This window comes from Augochlora pura, chromosome 10, assembly GCF_028453695.1.
Source record: "Augochlora pura isolate Apur16 chromosome 10, APUR_v2.2.1, whole genome shotgun sequence".
In the NCBI taxonomy this organism is placed as follows: domain Eukaryota; kingdom Metazoa; phylum Arthropoda; class Insecta; order Hymenoptera; family Halictidae; genus Augochlora; species Augochlora pura.
The window spans coordinates 27,442,357-27,458,496 of NC_135781.1; the positions used below are offsets into that span (position 1 = coordinate 27,442,357).

The following is a 16,140-nucleotide window of genomic DNA, read 5'->3' on the forward strand; positions in this document are numbered from 1 at the left end:
TTTTTTAGAAATGGCCGCTCGGTGCAGCACTTTCCCGGAGGCAACGAATTCTTAAGTGCGAGCACCCTCATTTCCTCTCAGCTCGCCTCTTCCACGCGAACGGCGTCTTGTCGTCGCATTCCATATTTAGAAGTTTCGACACCTGTCGAAAAGCAAACAGAACGTTGACACCTTGCGCGTCCCGTGCTGACGCGAACACTACCAGAGAACATCTATATCTCGGACAAAAGTGCCTACGGAAACACGTTCATATCCTTGGTCGATGAATTCTTCGATCAGCGTTTATCTAAGTCCCTAAATATTTATTAATCCGAACAGTGCGCAAGAGTAGACTCCTGAACTCTTAGAGTTATTCGGCAAGACAGACACGTAGTTTCCCCAATGACTGTGCAACGGTGTACGTCATTGTGGGAACCAAGTGCGATCAAATTATCTTGCCGGAATACTACACAACAACGACGACGCTGCTCAATAAATATTCACGTTCGATCAGCTGTGCAACAAATTTTCCCGCAATGGCGAATTGTCGCGGTTTTTCCATTTTGGCGCGACGTTTGACGCTCTCCGACAGCCTTTGAGAACTTCAAAAGCGGCGCGACAACATCGGGATCAACGTGAATCGGCCATCGATCCTCGCGAAACACAAAGCGCGAAATTGTTGGACAGCGTGATCGTTGGTGAGAGAAGGACGTGGATATTTTACGCGAGCGTTTTAAAAGAAGATTCGTACTCACCCGATCAAAAATTGGCTGATCTCTAGCGGATCTCTGGCCAGAGTGGAACGTACTACGACTTGGAACATTTCGAGGAAATGCTGGTGTTGTAGGTGTTGCCAGTCTATTACTTGGTGACACACCCAGGCTAATTAGAAATGGTATATTATCTATTATATTAAATTTGCTCGTGACAGTTCTTACATAATTAAATAAATTATAGAAAGAAAGAGAAAGGTAGATAAAGAGGGAAGGAGAAAGAGAGGTAGAGCGAAAAGAGGGGGAGAAGAGAGAGAAAGAGAGAGAGAGAGCAAATAGACTACGCGTAACAATTGCTTTGTCCGTGTAGACTCTCCGATAAGAGAGCGTTTGTGCGTTAAATGCGTGAGATCGTTTGTTTCCGTATTGTACGAGTCTCGTCGAGAAAGAAGCGTGAGGGGAAGAGAGAAAGAAAGGAGAAGAGGGGGGAAAGAGAGAGAGAGAGAGAGAGAGAGAGAGAGCGACAAGATGCAAAATAAAGAAACGATCAGGGAGAGAAAATAAATCATTATACCATCCGGCGCGGATTCTACGAGAGATAGAACGGTTGTGTAATGCGCAAGCGATGGTTTTCTACGTCTTGCAAAGCGAGCTTCGACTGTTTCGGCTAAGAAAGCAGAGAACTGCGGACTAATTAGTTTCGCTAACGAACGAATCGCTAGACGATCAACTATATTTATACACTTACGATGACGGCGGATGGTTTTCGACCACTCGATCGTTCCTCTCGATTCGAAGAATCACGCAACGAACGAGAATTTCACAGGCCTTTCAATTTCAAAAACGCGATCTCGCCTCGAATCAGAAAAATCTGATAAACACAGGCGGTCCTATTCTATCAATCTTACACTTTTTACATATGTCTTATCAATCTTATATTCATTCTATTTATGGAAAATTCATACTTTGAACAAATACACTTTTTAATCGCAATGGTCACAGAGAATAACAACGAACTCGTATTTACTGCAGAGAAAGCAATTAAAATCCCTTAAGCAATTAAAACCGGGCGAGTGCAATTGTTTTCCGAATCGGAGGCTACAAAAAGAAAGCGGCCATGAATTGTGAATTGACGGCGGGCAGCAATAGCGGCGACCGTGTCTTCGTGGAAAAGTGGTCGGATACCGTCAGCCGGCAGTGTACACCGATGCAATTCATTTGTTTGCACATGCTTCGCCGAAGATGTACGATGGAGTAAAATTAGAACCTCATTTTCAGTGACGCTCGCTGAAACACTATGCGTTTACCCGCGATCGATTCGACCGATAGAACGCGCGCGGCCGTCCTGCCCCGATAAACGATCCCGCCTCTTGAGGAAAGAAAACAAACGAGAGGAGACAGACTCGTGTAATCTCGCGAGGAAAATTACACGCGGCGAAACCTCTCCGCGCGGCCCATTTCCGTACACGAACGCAGATATTGCTGTTCGTGGCCAGCGGTTAGTATACAGAACAGAAAACTCAGTTAAACGTCCAATAACACAAATATGTTAGTTGTCAAGCGTTATGTTACACGGATCGTTCTAAACCTCTAAAAGATCCGCAAGAAGGTGTGCGCTACTATCGTTTTCATGCGATTAAACTAAATCAATGCAACGCAACGGCACGATTACGTTGTAATGCGTCTAATGTATTCTGTAAGTCTGAGGTGGCTGGATCCTCCGAACCGATTTCATCCGGAGAGATTGTACTTCTTGTTCGAGAACGATGCACGAGAAAAACCGAACGGAGAAACCCGGAAACAATGAAGAAAAAAAGAACCAAAACCGGCGAGCTGCGCGACATTTCCGCGATTCGGCGGGACACCGAAGCTCGTGTTCCGTGAACGGTCTAGACTGCCGACTTTATTCTTATTAAAAGAGTAAAAACACAAACGTCTAATTTATGTTTTTTTTTCCTCAAATTTGATAATTCTCATTTTACATAAAGAACCGCAGTCTAGAAAACGACCGTTTCATCGGCAAAACGTCGCGCAGCTCGCAATGATGAGGGGGGGATAGAAACAAAATCAACGATAGGCGGTCATGCAAGTTAGAAGCGAAATTTAAGGCGAATGGAATGTCTCGAATAAATGACCAGAAACTGTCCTAGAGGAACCTACGAGGCCGATTTTCTCGCGCGGAGAAGGGTGCAACGTGCAGCGGCAGGGCGCCGCGTGCACGCCGCGCGGTCGCGAGCAAACAATTCCCGTTACCCTAAGAGAGTTAGTGGCCCAGGAAGTAAAGTTGAGAAACGAATTAACCAATGAACGAACGAATGAAGGAACCAAAAGAAATGCTTTCCCGGTACATCTCAGCTGCTCCGAGGGTCTAACGCGAGGCGCGGCGAGACTTATCATCTTCTTCAACTTTGTAGAAAATTACCTTCGTTACGTAATTTGAATAATTTATCGTTTATTCGTATAAATAATTCTTTTATGTTGATAAATCGAAAGCGTTTAGCGGTTGGTACTTGTAGCGTTAGCCTGTCGAGATGGCACAGCTCGGGTTCTGACTCAGCAGTACAAGGACATTGTTTAGCTATACAGCTTCTAGCGAATGATACAAATTGATACGATAAACAAATCTAGCACGTTCGTAAATCTATTGCAAAGGTTAATAGGGAATTTCAGACATTGGTGCGGAAATTGATAAAGTCTCGGTTTTGAAAGCCTTCGGATTCTTGTAAGAAATTAGGCAACTGGCAAAAGTACGCGAAACTTCACGAAGTTCATCTTTGCACCAAGGTCAAGAATCCCCCGAAATTAAGGGAGACCCGAACTCTGCCATCTGGAAAATTTTGGTAGGCGTTCATCGCTTTTAAAGGATTATTGTCTTGCAAATTGCAATTAGTTGCCGAGGAATCCTCGATGAAGCCGTCGCGGAGCGTATTCGATTCTGCACGTTAGACCATCGGGGGCGCGTGAAATGAGTGAAGGATCGCGACGCAAGGTGTCTGATAAGGCATTGGGGGACCTGTACCTCTGTCTAAGAGGGTCAGCAGTGGCGAGTAAGGAGTTGTGGGCGTTGCGTGGTTGAGGGTCCAGTAGTGAATGGTCGCTGGGGGGTACGCCACTCGAGGATCGGTGACCTGCGCTGATGCTCGCAGACTTGGTGTGACCCCGTGTCGGTCTAGTGCCCTCGCCCATGCTGCGCACAAAACTAGTCAACAAACTGCCGTGTTCGGTCCCATATCCTTTTTTTTTTCTTTCTTTTTTCTCTAACGCACGACCACACGAACCGCTTCGGTCTCGTGGATCGAAGCACAGGCACGTACTTTCGCAATTCGAATTCTGGTTCTCCGCACGGAAGAACGTTCGGAAGAAGAGAGAGAGATAGACAGAGAGAGACAGAGAAAAAAAAATAGAAACAAAATGACGCATTTCTTTTTCGATAACGCGGCTCGTGGACACTCGGGCGACAGAATTTTGCCGAAGATTTTTAGATCGGTACCGAAGAGCGAATGGAACTCGAGCGAAACGGATTTCGTTTTTCACCGAGAAGTTCAAGGAGACGGGATGGTGTACAGGTTTCTCTCCGTATCGTCGCGTTGCGGTCGGCCGTTAAGGTGCTGCGAATTTTTTTTCACCGGAGGAATAAAATTCTATCGCTTTTGTTGCTTGACAGTGAAATCGAACTTTGTTGCTTGTCAAAGTGAAATCTAAATCGGATTTAATCGTAGAAAAAGTAACGTTGAAGGGAAAATAATAAATATTATTTATCTGACCTTTGTATCTTTTTTTTTGTAATTTTATAACTAATGTGTAATCTTCCGTATATATGCTCAATAAACGAATTTCCAAAATATAATAAAGGTTTTGATGTTTCAGAATTTATTTACACGTTTGCAGACAAATTAAATAAACCCGAGGATGTTGTCTTAGTCCTAAGTCCACGAAACCGCGGAACAGACTGTTTAAAACCTATACCGCGCAGTGGAATCCGAAAGTTTCGTGAATTCCTGAGCTTGCTCGCCGGCGCGACGTTACGGAGAAGGCAGCGTACTATGGGATCGGGAAGAGGACGAAAAATAGACCACGGGTCCTGCTGGTAGGAGTCTCAGCTGGCAGGATGTGCACCGTGTGTCGAGGGGAACAGAACACGACGCTAAAATATTATAAGAATGACACATGTATGATGGATGATGTTAATGGTTTGTTTCTAGGCGCATACGCTCTGCAAATCTAGTATTTACGTTTGTAAAAAAAGACAGAGAGTGACGAGAGTTATGGTGATAGATGTGACACTGTGAACAGAGGACTTCGGTATCGAGAACGTATGTATATTAGCAAGCGGAACTTGTATAATTGTGTGTACGTAATTTGTATACACCTCTGTTATTAAGATCTATCTGTTTCTCGGTTAAACATCTGTCAAGCCAATATAAAGAAAGTGGTCTGTAAAAACGAACGACTGGCAGGCAGCAGCCAACATGCTAGAGCAACAAACAACAAACAGATCAACTGCCTGAACGAAGGGATGGGCTTAACGACAGATTATTGTTGTTATGTCATACGTATAAATCTATGGTGGTACAAGAATATACGTAGAATCTACGAGAGAGAAAGAGAGAGAGATAGAGAGAGAGCCCGCGGAGATCGGCGACGAAAGAACGTTTGTTTAGATTGGTTTTAGTATTGTTTGCCGGACGAGCGATCGATCGCCTACGGTTAGTCGGTACAATTGAAAACAGTTTAGTCAAACAAGAAACTTCGAGAAAAAAAACAACCAATTACGGACCGAACTTTTCTTCTTTTCATTTTATCATACTGTGCGCATCGAGTCGAGAAAACGAATAAATATACGGGTTCGACTGTGTAGGCACTGCAGGCACTGTAGTAAGGCCGGCTGTATTGGTTTCGCGTGGACGCGTATTCATGCTGCGATATTGTCTTCGCCGATGCGAAACCACGAGAAACCGAGATATAGAAGAGGCACAATAGTCGACAAAATTACAGACACCTCGAAAATTACAGGTATTCCTGTTGCAAGTTACAATAAACAACATTGCATGCAGACACAGAGCCACTTAACTTCGATCGATGTTCCGCTTAGAAAATAATTGTGTCGTATACAATGCTGTTCGCGACACGAAAGCAATATTAATCCTTTGTCACCGTAATTGCAAGGGTGTCTCGTGGACTGCGGATTTTTTGTGAAATTCGTGGGACGAATGATTAGCAACAATTTAAAGCGGCTGAAATAGTTTGAAGAGCATCGATGTATCGCTTTCTACTGAAACGATTCGAAATAGAATGAGAGGGTGGCGGCTGTACTCGCAGCAGATGCAGAATGTTTTACACGCGGATCGACAACGATCCGTGTAAAGATCCACGGTAATTTCGTCCACTAATGCGCTTGATTTCCGCGGATCGCCAGAAGCCAGTGTCCACACATCGTCGAGAGAGAAAGAGATAGAGAGAGAGAGAATAGGCGAATTTCTCAGCCGTGTCGAGCGATATCGAATACCCCGTTTCGAGTCGCGTGATTGCGCAGAACAATAAAACAAAAAAAAACAAACGAAAAACAAAAAGAGATAGATATAGATTAGAGAAGTAATTAGTTGTCACTATACCTGGGTGCATCGTTGGTTCGTTCGGTGGACGAGGAGGACGTTTTCGCTTGATCATAGGAGATGGTGCTACGTCGACCACCAGAACCAGGGGCAGGTGAGGTGAGAAGCCGACCGCCACCTGCCCCTGCGTTCATCGTGTTGCTCTTGCCTGTCCATGCCCTACCACCGGGACTTGTACCCACGCCTAGAATGAACATTGTCACTGCAAGCCTCATTAGATATAGTTCAACACAAAACAAAGCAGCGTACTTTTTTTGTTTAAATTATAACGCAGGCGGTTTTTGCAACGAGTATGTTCAGGAAAGGAGGGTTTATGGTTTCGGGTCACCGGAACACGTCTGATCCGCTTCTTTCTACGACCATTTCCGGAGAAAGATCGAGCAGATACGACGCTGAAACTGTTCACCGTGTTGTTATTCTGATGATTTACAACTAGACTGCTGCGTCTTATGCGTTCGACGGTACTAAATGTAATCGTTAGATCTCTCTAATTATCTTTTGCATTACCGTACAGTTTTACATCGCGAAAATATGTTTAATATTTCACGTTTCATTATTTGTATCAACAACTGGAATTAAAACGTTACTCGCAAAACACGAAGTTCTCGAATTCTTTTAGCATAGTTCTTGCAAGTAAAACATTATTGAAAGATTTGTAACGCATTTGCATAAAGGTACGCAGACTACTTATAATTTCGTATGAACCCCTGTATGATGAATTGGGACGAATGCAGAAGTGTGCAGAGTCATTTTGATCTACAATGGAATTTTCTATTATGCGTAAAACGCAAAAGGAACCGTGATTCGAATCTTGCAATATGATGTAGATATTATTACACTAGCGTACATTATACATTGCATAAATAAATAAAATATACTAACTGCTACAGCTACAGACGGGTCCAAATGACCCTGCATTCGCTACATGGGAGACGAGGGTGCACGGGACGTGTCGTCATCGCAAAACTGAACTAAACTGACTGGTTGATTGCTCATTGCCAAAAAATGATCAGAACCTGCAGTCTACGTTTTCGTTGTAATCAACTTCGAAGAATAACTCTAACAAATCTGATCTGCATAATCGAGTGGGGAATCCAACTTATTCCATAACCTCTGTGTGGAATCCAACGTATTTAAAGAATTGAGAGATCAATGCTGCGACGACCACACGCGCTACGGAACCAAAATGGCGTCCAGTCGCGAGGCACAAAGGAAACGTGTAAACGTAAAATTATCACGAGCCGGTCGAATCGTAGACAGACTCGAGACCAAGACACAGCAACCCATATTCCAAAAGCGGATATATAACTTTGCTAAGCCGTAGATTATAGAACGAACGACGCAACGATCATTTGGGAAGCGGCTGGACGAGGATCGTACGTGAATCCGTGGGTTCGACAGAGGACCAACAAGAGACTATGGCTCAACAAAGAGAACTCACTGGTGTCTAATTGGCCTGGACTATTTTTCGGAGCCGAAGGCCGGCTCGCGGATACGCGGGCGCTGTTCTCCTTCATGGTGGCTGCGTCCACGGTGTTCTGTCGTTTGAAATTGCTACCGGCTGTTCCTCCAGTCACCGTTCCCCCGGTGTTCGTAGTCGCATGGTTGTGGTTCGTCGCGTTCCCTGGGCTCGACGCTCCACCTGACGAGGTAAACACGAATGCGGTATACTGAATCGACTTAACTTTCCGATAATCTCCCTTAACGAATTACGCGAAGTACTGCAACCGGACGGCACCACCTAGATCAAGCGTGGGGAACGAGCGCGTACACAGTGCATTCACATAGTTTCCGAAATGAATATTTTCCAGACGTACCCAGTGACATCGGTTTTGCTTTACCTGCCGGGTTAGTTAGAACGAACCTTTAGCTATCCCTGTATTATAATTATATTCACTATATATTGTGTATATATTCAATATAATTATATGTCTCTCAAACAAAATAAAAATGCGCGATTGAATCTTCTTCCTGAATTTTGTTCGCAACGTGCATCGTGATGACAGTAGCTACCCTCTACATTAATTCGGTCGTCTTCCATGAAGTCGTTTATCTACGCCCTCCTTTAGGTTTAGTAAGATTCTACTTTTAGGATAGAGAACGATCCACTTACGAAGCGTTTCAAGACCGGACGAAACCCGTCTACTGGGTTTTGGATTGCTAGCGGAAATACTTCTATGAACCCCTCTATGCGACGGGCTTTGCACGGCGCCGCCCGTTCCTCCTCCGCTTCCTCCGCCTCCGCCTCCGCCCGAGCCCGCTTGAGGCGGAATGTTGCGCAGCGACAACGAGCTGCCTGACCGCGAACCGTCCGATTCCGGCTGTGAACCCAGACAAATCAATTAGTATCACTTGGCTTCGCGTATCTCCTACCATCCCTCGATCATCCCTCTCCTCAGCAACCCCCCATTGATTCCCTTCAGAACCCTTACTCTTGTAACAAACATTTGCCGAAGGTGTTCGAACATAAAAATCGAACAATTTCGAATTTCCAGCGCAACCGCGGAGTACTAATAACCTAATTTCACGATAGAAATAGTAAGAGCTCTGATTTGTTACTATCGGAGGTATTCGACCGTGACCCCCTGGTCTCAAACGGTCCCAGATGGCCTCAAGTCGGAGCCAAAATGGAAACCAACTCGAGGCCGCTACTACTGGGACCCGTGATCTCTAAAGACTATCGGATGGACGTCACCCGGCTCGGGCGATATACTCACATCGGTGGTCTTTCTTCCTAAGAGTAAGTACGTGGCGAACGCGTCATCGTACTTGGCCTGTTCCAGCGAGTCCTCTATCTGGTTTCTCGTGTATCCCATGCTAGCCAGGGCCTCTAAAACAAACAGGCGTAGCGGCATAGTCACAACCACTAAGAATGTCGGCGTGACGCGTCATGCGACTACGTCAACACGTACCCATGCGCTCGGCTACCTCATCTACTACGAGCAGGACCGTGGCGAACGAAGAGAGATCTCGATTCAAAATAAAGGAATCGAGCTCTCTCTTCCATTCTATTCTATTCTACTCTATTCTACCGGATTGAATTTTAAAATTATCACTCGCTGTCGAATATCGTTTCCAACGGTTGGACAGTCTCGTTTGGATTTCGAAAAGGTTCCGCTTTGAACGATTCAATCGAAAACGATAGCACGACAGTCGCTCCTCGTTTCTCCAATTCGACAAATTTGCTGTCTCGCAGAGCAACACCATGATGCCACCGACAAAATGACAGGCAAGTGTCGGTGGTACCACGGCGGTGTCGCGTTTACAACTACTATGTAAATGGGCGAACGCCGGCGGCGAACGAAAGTATTTCTGTTGCAGGTGTGGACGTCGAAGCGTTGATTTGTACCTTGGTATCCGATCGATGGCGCTAGGGAAAATGATTAATAGGATGGAGAGAGTGGCATTCGTTTCGATAAAATGCGTAAAATTGGAGAGCGAGGTAGGACCAAGACATTCGAACCAAGAACGATATTCGAACAGCAGAAAATATTTGGAGCTACGAATGGAAACTTCGGAACAATAAGATCGCGCTCGAACTAGTTCAAACTTGGCGGAGCCACGAACTTCGTCCGCTGCCGGGGGGCCACAGCATAATGGGAGTCCATTAGCGTGTGTCCTGCCCGGAGGCGTGAAAACGGTTCGCCACGGCCCCGAAGACAAGGGATCGGTACACAAAGGTATACACAGTAAACTAAAGGTTACTCAAGAATGAAGCCTTGGTGGTATATTGCCGTGCAGAGAAAAACACCTACTCGGAGACACCTTCATGGGTTAAATACGATTTACCGTTAGCTTTGGGTTAATCCCGTCGGTAGCGACATAGGTGTCACCGAAGACTACCCTAACCAGGAGACACCCGTTCTCCCCATTTCGTTGCACCACGACTTATAGCTCTCGGCTACGCGCGAGCAATCGCTTTTTCGATTTACGACCACCTCTCGTTGACGATTCGGTGGCACTACCAGCGAATAGCGATGCGGCGGGTGGTCGCAAACGATGCAACGGTACATTTATACATATGTAAAAACAATAAGTAGTAAGTGTTATGTACATACTGGCAGACTCACCTATCCTCTTGTGGTCTTTATAATCGGGCTCGGGCTCTAAGTACGGTTTCAGCTCGTCGTCGTCGTATCCCATGTTCATCCATTTGTCTTTCATTATAGTCTGGAGGGGCGAAGCGGGGAGAAAAGAGAAAGGCCGCGATTAAAAGCACCGGCGTGAATCACGATGGTGGAACGCGTTCTACAGGCCGTCGCAAACGAGATGGTCAAAGCTCCAGAGGCTAAAGTTTCACGTTTCAACCGGTGGACAAGTTCTGACAAAATTTTACCAAGTTTTGCGCAATTAACCCTTGCATGGACAAGCGAAACCGAGTTATATTTAACTAGTTATATTTAACTAATTATAATTAACTATGATTATAATTAACTAGCTACATTTAAACCAGAAAATATTTAACTGGTCCCGCAACAAACGCTTTATCATTAATCCAACAAACTATTATTCCAGAGACCATTTCGATCCTGAAATTAACATCTGTACCTCAATAATGATCGATTGAAATCGGTGGAGCAGTAACTATCGCGTTTGTTGGACACTGTAGAAGCGAGCATCACGTCCACGTACCTCTAAGGAGGCCCGTTTCGTCGGGTTGAGCACCAGAAACTTCTTCAGCAGATTCTCGCAGTCGGTCGACATGTAGAACGGGATTCTATATTTTCCTCTCAGCACTCTTTCCCTCAATTCCCTTAACGTCGAGCCGTCGAAGGGTAACGAACCAGACACTAGAGTGTACAGTATCACGCCCAACGACCACACGTCCACCTCTGGTCCGTCGTATTTTCTACCTGTTAACATAAGCAAATGGAAAATGAGCACGCTGAAAGCGCGAAGGCGGAGGAGTAACCTTTAAAGCAAATAAACGTATAAACTTCTTCCTTACAAGAGAAACACTGCGGCAAAATAAGACAAGAATAAAACGAGGTCGTTTGCATGTTCGACTATAGTGCAAGTACCTTTTAATTTCAGTATAGCGATAGACTGCGGATTTTATGCATTTGTGGCAAAAGCGAGAAGTTAAAATTTTAAATTTTAAATTGCGAAGATATAAGAAGAATTTTATAACATTGTTACCTATTTTCAACTTGTCGATCTAATTAAAAGAAGCCATTTATATTTAATAAATAAAAATGATAAGATGTCTGAATAGATTCAGTCTTGTAATTCTTATAAAAGAATATGCTATGTCAGACGTCTCTAGCGGTCGGCAGGTTTAGTTATTTATCAATCAATTAGTTTCGAAGTCGTCGTACCCTGAAAGAGCTCGGGCGCCGCATAGGGCGGTGATCCGCAGAAGGTGTCCAGCTTGTTGCCAGGCGTGAACTCGTTGCTGAATCCGAAGTCGGCGATCTTGATGTTCATCTCGCTGTCGAGCAACAGATTCTCGGCCTTCAAGTCCCTGTGGATGATCTTCTTTTGATGGCAGTATTGCACGGCAGAGACGATCTGCCTGAACTTCGCTCTGGCCTCCTTCTCTTTCATCCGACCGTGCAGGACCAAGTAGTCGAAGACCTCGCCCCCGCTGGCGTACTCCATCACCAGGTAGAGCGTCTTCTCGGTCTCGATCACTTGGAACAGCTTCACGATGTTCGGATGGTCGAGCATCTTCATTATCCTCACCTCCCGGAATAACTGCGAAACGAAAACATTCACGCTCAGCTGGCTTTGGCTAACTTTATACCGTTGACGGAAAGATTGCTTCCCGGATGTAGGACCGAGCGTAATTGCAAGATTCGGCGCTAGTAGCTTTTAACGTCTCGCGAGCACTTCCGAGTACGATCCAGACCTAGCCTAGAGACAGACCAGACCAGGCTCGCACTCTCTTTGCAAGCACTCGGAGAAGTGTAAGCGACATTTTCAAGTGCAATCGATCCTTCGCCGAGTGGATGCAAACGTCCCACGAGCATCTCCGCCAGGATGTTTCTGCTTTGTAGGTCGCTACTCTTTAGCATATCTAGCCTAACCTCACTCTTATTACACTCTTTCTTCTAACTTCTTAATTAGCAGCGGTGAAAGCTCACTAATTTTCTACCTCTAAATATTTGTCTATGTGTTGTCAATTAATTCTTCGCATTCGAGGGCCCCGGAGCGGAGCCATTTAATATTTATCTTGGCACTCGAGGGCTCCGCTGCGAAGACAATGGAGATAAATTTTAAATGGCAGAGCTCTCCAGTGTAAAGGTTTGAAAAAAGTAAAATAAAACGAAGTGTAAGGTCTACAGCAACTATGTCTGGATGGATACTTGTGTGTACGAGGGTTCCAGTTTGTTTTGTAGCCGATCGCTTACCTTCTGAAGGCTGTTCGGGTTCAGTTGAGTCTTGTCGATGATTTTGATGGCCACTTCCTTCCCGGTGGGCACGTGCTTGGCAAGTTTTACCTTGGCGAAGTTACCCTTGCCGATGGTCTTGAGTAATTTGTACTTGCCGATGTGGGGTTCCTCCGAAGTCCGACTCCTCGACGAGAGCCGACTCGACACTCCCACGCCATCCCCTGTCTGCAACGAACATCAAACAGGGAGACCGTTAAAGACTGCTCTCGTACACAGGCGTCGCGGTGTCAAACGAGAAAACTTTTCCGCGCGGGTTCTCGTTGTGGCAACGTCCGCTCTTTGCCGATGGATTCTGCTCTACGATAGTTTCAAACTTGCACGGGAACCTATTCTAGCTGCACGAGCTGATTTCGATGAAACGCATGCGATAGACAGTTCTTGGAGTCGTGTGACGCGTACTTCTTTCGAACTTGGGTGTTGGCAATACGTTTTTACAAATATTTCTTGTCCCAGATGTCGTGAAACAATTAAATTTTATACAAATTACGAGTCATAGAGATAACTTAACAGAGGATTTAATCCTATAAGATACTTTCGGAATAACTCATCCGTTTCACTGATATAAATTTCGTTAAACATTTATCTTCTTGCAATGTCTCTTTTTAACTTTCACGATTCAAGAACACTTCCAGACTTTACTCGTTTAATTACATACGTTTGCAATACTCGGAACTGCGAGCGCGTCCCAGAGGAGTGCTCTCCGTTCTTTTCAGTGCAACGAGAAGATGGCGTCCACATTTCCAGTCTTTTCAAAACCAATACTCGAAACGCTGCAATCGCCGTTTCAACACGGCCAACGAAATAAACCGTACGTCAAATATTTTTCTAAGAACTATCTTCTACATAGATTCCATCAATATCTGCTCGGTGTGCTCGACCACGTTCAACTTTGAACTTCGAACCGACGACGTTCGTCTATGACGTTCGCGGAAGGAAACCTTTCGCGACGGTTCTGCGTCGGATTCGGAAATTCCGCGACACGTGTGTCGGACGTGTTTATTCGCGAATCGCGATTCGCGTTTCCAGGGCCGTTCAGACGATCCTCAATGGAATTAATTGAACCTCGTTAAAGCTGCACGCCGCCAGATACAGATCGTTTCGAAGGAAGCGCGACACCACGGCCGTGACGCGCGTGGACCAGCACGGTTCGCGGTGACGGGATACGATGCGGTGCGGCGGTCCGATTTCGTCGACGCGATCTTAACTTTCAACGAGAGTTGGTCTACTTTTTGCTCGGCAGAATATTTTCGCAGCTCGATTCCTTTCGCGTGGCTTTTTCCAAGCATCGGCGCCGCGTCGCGTCGCGTCGGGTCACCGGGAAAGCAACTTTGGTTTCGCGGTTGCATAAATCAATTCGCCACCGCGTTATTGGTTTCAATCAATTACGTAACGTCTTAGTCCTAGCCTTTAATACTGGCTCCAAGTCTAGGTCTGCTAATTCTTTTAAAATCGTACCCCTTCGTCGTATGTAACAATATAACGTTTTCTCGTTAAAACCACCAAATAAGTAAATAAACGAACAAAAGTACAATCCGATGCATTGTTTCGCGAGCTTGTTCAACTCTTAGCCTTTTGTGGAAAAATGTACAGAAAACGTCAAGCCGAACACAATGTCGAAGCTATTGTGTCGCGAAATTAACAGTCGAGTAATTGAAATTATTTTTAGACAATCGCGTGTTTGGTTCGTTTTCCAAAATGATGAATGTTAGACGCAGCAGGTCGGGATTGCTGTTCGTTCTAGAATTCTTGGTTGACCAGTAATAAATAAAATTGTTTGATAATTGCTGGCAACTAATTCATTGATAGGAAAGAATATTCAGTTCTAAATAACAGCGGACGCGAAAGCGCGACGAAACCAACATATTGTACGTGTGGAAAACGCACAGGATAATCAATAGAATGTAAGCCTTTCAAACCATCCCAAAACCTTTCGTGTTCTATATCGAATACAGTCTATTGTCAAGACTAGACTGCAGATCTTTATGCAAAATGAGACTCTTCCAAGACGACTGCGCGGAACAGAAGTTAAATAAAGATAAATCGTTTATGGAGATCGTTCGAATAAACCGGAAATGGTGTAACTGTATTATTAAATTCTTCTCATGTTCCGCAATTTAATATTTCAACTCGGTCACATTTGGCGTTTAAACGAAACCAACGGGAATGATTTCTCGATGCAACAACTTTAACCGCTACACTGCCAACACTTTGCACTCGTCTATAAAATATCTAACCAACAACTCGAAATCGACGTTACGAACATTCCTGACTGGCAAGATCATTCATCGGCAAAATTCGAAGCGTTACTTGTTGCTTCGCGAATCGTTGTTAACGATCCACGACGACTGATTTAAGAGAGGTCTCGCAGTGCAAGCGGCTAAACTATCGCGTCGGGCAAGAAAGAGACGACGGGATGATGTTACCCGCGCGTGGCCACGAGTGACCATCTTGCAAGAGGTGGCAGCAGCAACTTTCGAGGCCGCCAGCTTGGCTGATTCGTCGATCGATCTTTGTCGATGTCCACGAAAGATAGAAGGACGAGATCGCGTGGCCGGAAGCGAGTGTCGTCGACGACGTTGCGGCGAGCGACGAGCAGCAGGTCTCGCACGAAACGAACGACTCGCCCCGTTCCCAGTTACACCGCGCACTCCGGTGTCGTGTAAACGCGATCGACAGTCTCGAGTTCAAACGGACAAGCACCGACGTTCTGCGCCAGCGAATCGGCCCCGATCCCGTTCCCTTCTTTCGTCCTGGCTGGCCATTTTTGTTCTCGCGACGCGCCGCTGCGTGTACCGCTGCGTCCCGACATCTTCCATCCGATCACAGCTTATTGTAAGTTATCCTACGTATCTACAACACGGTGGCGGAGCACGCTAATTGCCCGATAGTGAATCGAGTCGACTTCGCGAACGAGCGGATTTGGTCCTTCGGTGGAGACGGTCGGTCATCGTCCTTGGCTGCGAGCGATCAGGTACAGGGTTCCTTTTGGTCGAGAGGAGGACGCTTTGGTAGCTTCGCGCGAGCCGAGGGCTACCGCGACGTCTTCCGAGTGAACAGTTTTCTTAGAACTGGTTCTTGAAAGCCAGCGCTCCGCGACTTCGACTACTATTTACATGCTCGCGCGAACGAGGCCTGTCACTGGGCACTGTCGAACGGTATCCTTGACACGGAGCACACCAGCGAGAACATCGATCGGCGGGGGTCTGGCGACGAACTTTCACCGAATTTGCGTCCACGGAAGCACCAAGAGGGGTTCACCGAAACCAGGAGGAGACGAGGATCGATCCGGCTGTTCGACGAACGCGACACACCGATGCCCACGAAGGTCTCGCCTCCGGCTTCGGTTTCGGCTCTAGCTTCTGCTCCGGCGTCGCGGCGCCGGCAGCGTCGACCTGGCCGTTAAATGCGGGGACCTCCACGACGGCTGGCGGACGGCGACTC

At 46.0% G+C, this 16,140-nt stretch overlaps 1 protein-coding gene across 6 annotated transcripts in view; it reads right to left on the reverse strand.

Annotated features, from left to right (window-relative positions):
• LOC144475797 (serine/threonine-protein kinase MARK2-like) overlaps positions 1-16,140 on the reverse strand; it is a 111,965-nt gene that overhangs the window by 43,599 nt on the left and 52,226 nt on the right. For 3 of the 6 annotated variants that reach the window (XM_078192067.1, XM_078192073.1, XM_078192072.1), the window contains 10 exons: positions 12,658-12,864; positions 11,623-12,001; positions 10,937-11,157; positions 10,363-10,474; positions 9,022-9,134; positions 8,418-8,625; positions 7,746-7,946; positions 6,305-6,506; positions 3,712-3,879; positions 735-861 (listed from right to left, as the gene is read on the reverse strand). In XM_078192067.1, coding sequence (XP_078048193.1) covers positions 735-861; positions 3,712-3,879; positions 6,305-6,506; positions 7,746-7,946; positions 8,418-8,625; positions 9,022-9,134; positions 10,363-10,474; positions 10,937-11,157; positions 11,623-12,001; positions 12,658-12,864 — 1,938 coding nt within the window. The remainder of the gene's footprint in view (positions 1-734; positions 862-3,711; positions 3,880-6,304; positions 6,507-7,745; positions 7,947-8,417; positions 8,626-9,021; positions 9,135-10,362; positions 10,475-10,936; positions 11,158-11,622; positions 12,002-12,657; positions 12,865-16,140) is intronic. The other 3 variants (XM_078192068.1, XM_078192070.1, XM_078192071.1) reach the window with 3 other exon arrangements.